The sequence below is a fragment of the Rhinopithecus bieti genome, unplaced genomic scaffold (genome assembly GCF_001698545.2).
Source record: "Rhinopithecus bieti isolate Rb0 unplaced genomic scaffold, ASM169854v2 scaffold_20285, whole genome shotgun sequence".
In the NCBI taxonomy this organism is placed as follows: Eukaryota; Metazoa; Chordata; class Mammalia; order Primates; family Cercopithecidae; genus Rhinopithecus; species Rhinopithecus bieti.
The window spans coordinates 50,368-52,811 of record NW_016809841.1 but is presented as its reverse complement, the minus strand read 5'-3'; the positions used below and the strand labels follow the sequence as shown (position 1 = coordinate 52,811).

Here is a 2,444-nt window from a genome sequence, read left to right as displayed (position 1 = left end):
CCTTATAATCCTTTGGGTATATACCCAGTAGTGGGATGGCTGGGTCATATGGTACATCTAGTTCTAGATCCTTGAGGAATTGCCATACTGTTTTCCATAATGGTTGAACTAGTTTACAATCCCACCAACAGTGTAAAAGTGTTCCTATTTCTCCACATCCTCTCCAACACCTGTTGTTTCCTGACTTCTTAATGATTGCCATTCTAACTGGTGTGAGATGGTATCTCACTGTGGTTTTGATCTGCATTTCTCTGATGGCGAGTGATGATGAGCATTTTTTCATGTGTCTGTTGCAAACAGCAGTTTTATGAAACACACTTCTAGAATAATAAAATTCCTTTAGGTATGGTCTCTGCTTAAACAGAAACACCTTTCTTAGAAGCCTAACTTTTACATGACTTCCCAGACTGGAATTAATCACAGGAAGCCTCAGTACAATTCTAGAATTCCACTTATACTTCAATAAGGATGTTTTCATCTCCCTACCCCAGCATTAGAGCATGGAATTTTCAAAATGAGAAAAGATATCTTCAAGAATGAACCTACTGTTCAAAGTGGACTTTTCAAAATAAAACCAACATTCACTACTAGGCCAACTTATGCTGGCTCTCCCTACCACAAATGACCTCTGCTGATATCCAGACACTTCATCAGGGCTTTATTTATTTTGCTACTGCCATACTGTTTTTACTGATCTCAGTCATCCTCCTCCATTGTGCAAAGATGTCCTTTTTAATCATGTCATCAAATTTAGACAGATTACAGCTGATGACACAGAAATTTAAGGAATGAAGCTTCTCTGAGAGAAATAAGGTGGAGGACACTGGCACCATCTTCTCAACATTGTTCTTAAATTCACTTTGTTCATCATCTGTGGTCCTACCTGTGACCTCTGGGTGCTTCAGCAGGAGCAGGAGTCCATATCTCAGAGTGGTGCTTGTTGTCTCTGTTCCAGCAACAAATAGATCAGCTACAGTGCCAACCAAGTTTTCAATAGTGAATTCTGACTGTTGGTTGTCCTTTTCCTAGAAATGATTTCATGCAATTATCTGACAAATTATGTGCCAGTATATCTAAATACACTAAGTTTTAAGAAAACATACTATGTTATAAAGTTAGCCAAAAGAGATACTGGACAGTACAGTATTAGAAAAAGCAACTGTATGGTATGGCAGAAACTGCAGATCAGTTGACTCAAACTTTATTTCCTGATAGGCCTACAAGTTCCATTCATGAAACCATTTGCCGCTTAGGTTAGTCACACAGAGTATTTCTTTCCCCAGAAATAAAAGCAGAAGTATACTGATGCCCTGTCTTAGTTCAATTTGTGTTATATAACAGAATACTATATACTTGGTAATTTGTAAAGAAAAGAAATTTATTTCTGATTGATTCTATAAGGCTGGGGGAAGTCCAAGAGCATGGCACTTGCTTCTGGCAGTGGCCTTCTTGCTACTTCATTGCATGGCAAAAAGTAGAAGGGCAAGAAAGGGTAAGAGTGAGAGCAAGGGTGGGGGCACAATCACATTTATAACAAGCTGTCAAGAACTACCCCACTCTTGCAATAATGACATGAGTATATTTATGAGGGCAGAACAATGATGACGTAGGCTGCACCCACCAACTCTGTTGCATTGGGCATTCAGTTTTAGCACATGAACTATAGAGGACACATTCAAACCAGAACATGAATCTTCTTCTATTTTTTCCTTATTACTCAAAACACAAAGTGAAGGAGGAGTAGGATTGACATCATCTTTGGACATGAGCATTCGATCATAGTAATGAAGACTTCTATACTAAATATGGTAAAAAAAAAAAAAAAGAAGAAGAAGAAGAAGGCACTTGACTTTCTCATGCTTAAGGGCTACCATATTATTTCTAGTCTAGCCCACCATAAGACTTCTTGTATTTGAGATGTATAAGCCAACTATTTGATTATGCCCTTGATATAGTTTGGATAATAAATATTTATCTCTCTCAAATCTTTTGTTGAAACTTAATCCACAATGTTGTAGGTAGGACCTGGTGAGAGGTGATTGGATCATGGGGGTAGGTTTCTCATGAACGTTATTTCCCTTGATGCTATCCTGATAATAAATGAGTTCACGTAAGATCTGGTTGTTTACAACTATTTCTCCAACTTGCTTCTCCTCTTGCCATGTGATGTGCCTGTTCTTGCTTTGCCTTCTGCTATGAGCAAATACTCCCTGAGGACTCTGCAGAAGCTGAGCAGATGCCAGCATCATGCTCGTACAGCCTGCAGAACTGTTAGTCAATTGGGCCTCATTTTCTTATAAATTATCTGGCCTCAGATATTTCTTTGTAGCAATTCAAGAACAGCCTAACACATTCATTTTTATGATTTTTTTTATTATTTGTAAGTGAACACAATTTTAGTGTATAAATATAGGTAAATGAGGGCCATATCATGAAAAGTGTTA

The 2,444-nt window shown here is 38.0% G+C and overlaps 1 protein-coding gene across 1 annotated transcript in view; it reads right to left on the bottom strand.

Annotated features, from left to right (window-relative positions):
• Positions 1–2,444, bottom strand: part of CYP2C8 (cytochrome P450 family 2 subfamily C member 8) — a 35,897-nt gene that overhangs the window by 11,448 nt on the left and 22,005 nt on the right. Inside the window, exon 6 of the mRNA XM_017890656.1 lies at positions 884–1,025. Within this exon, the coding sequence (XP_017746145.1) occupies positions 884–1,025 (142 nt within the window). The remainder of the gene's footprint in view (positions 1–883; positions 1,026–2,444) is intronic.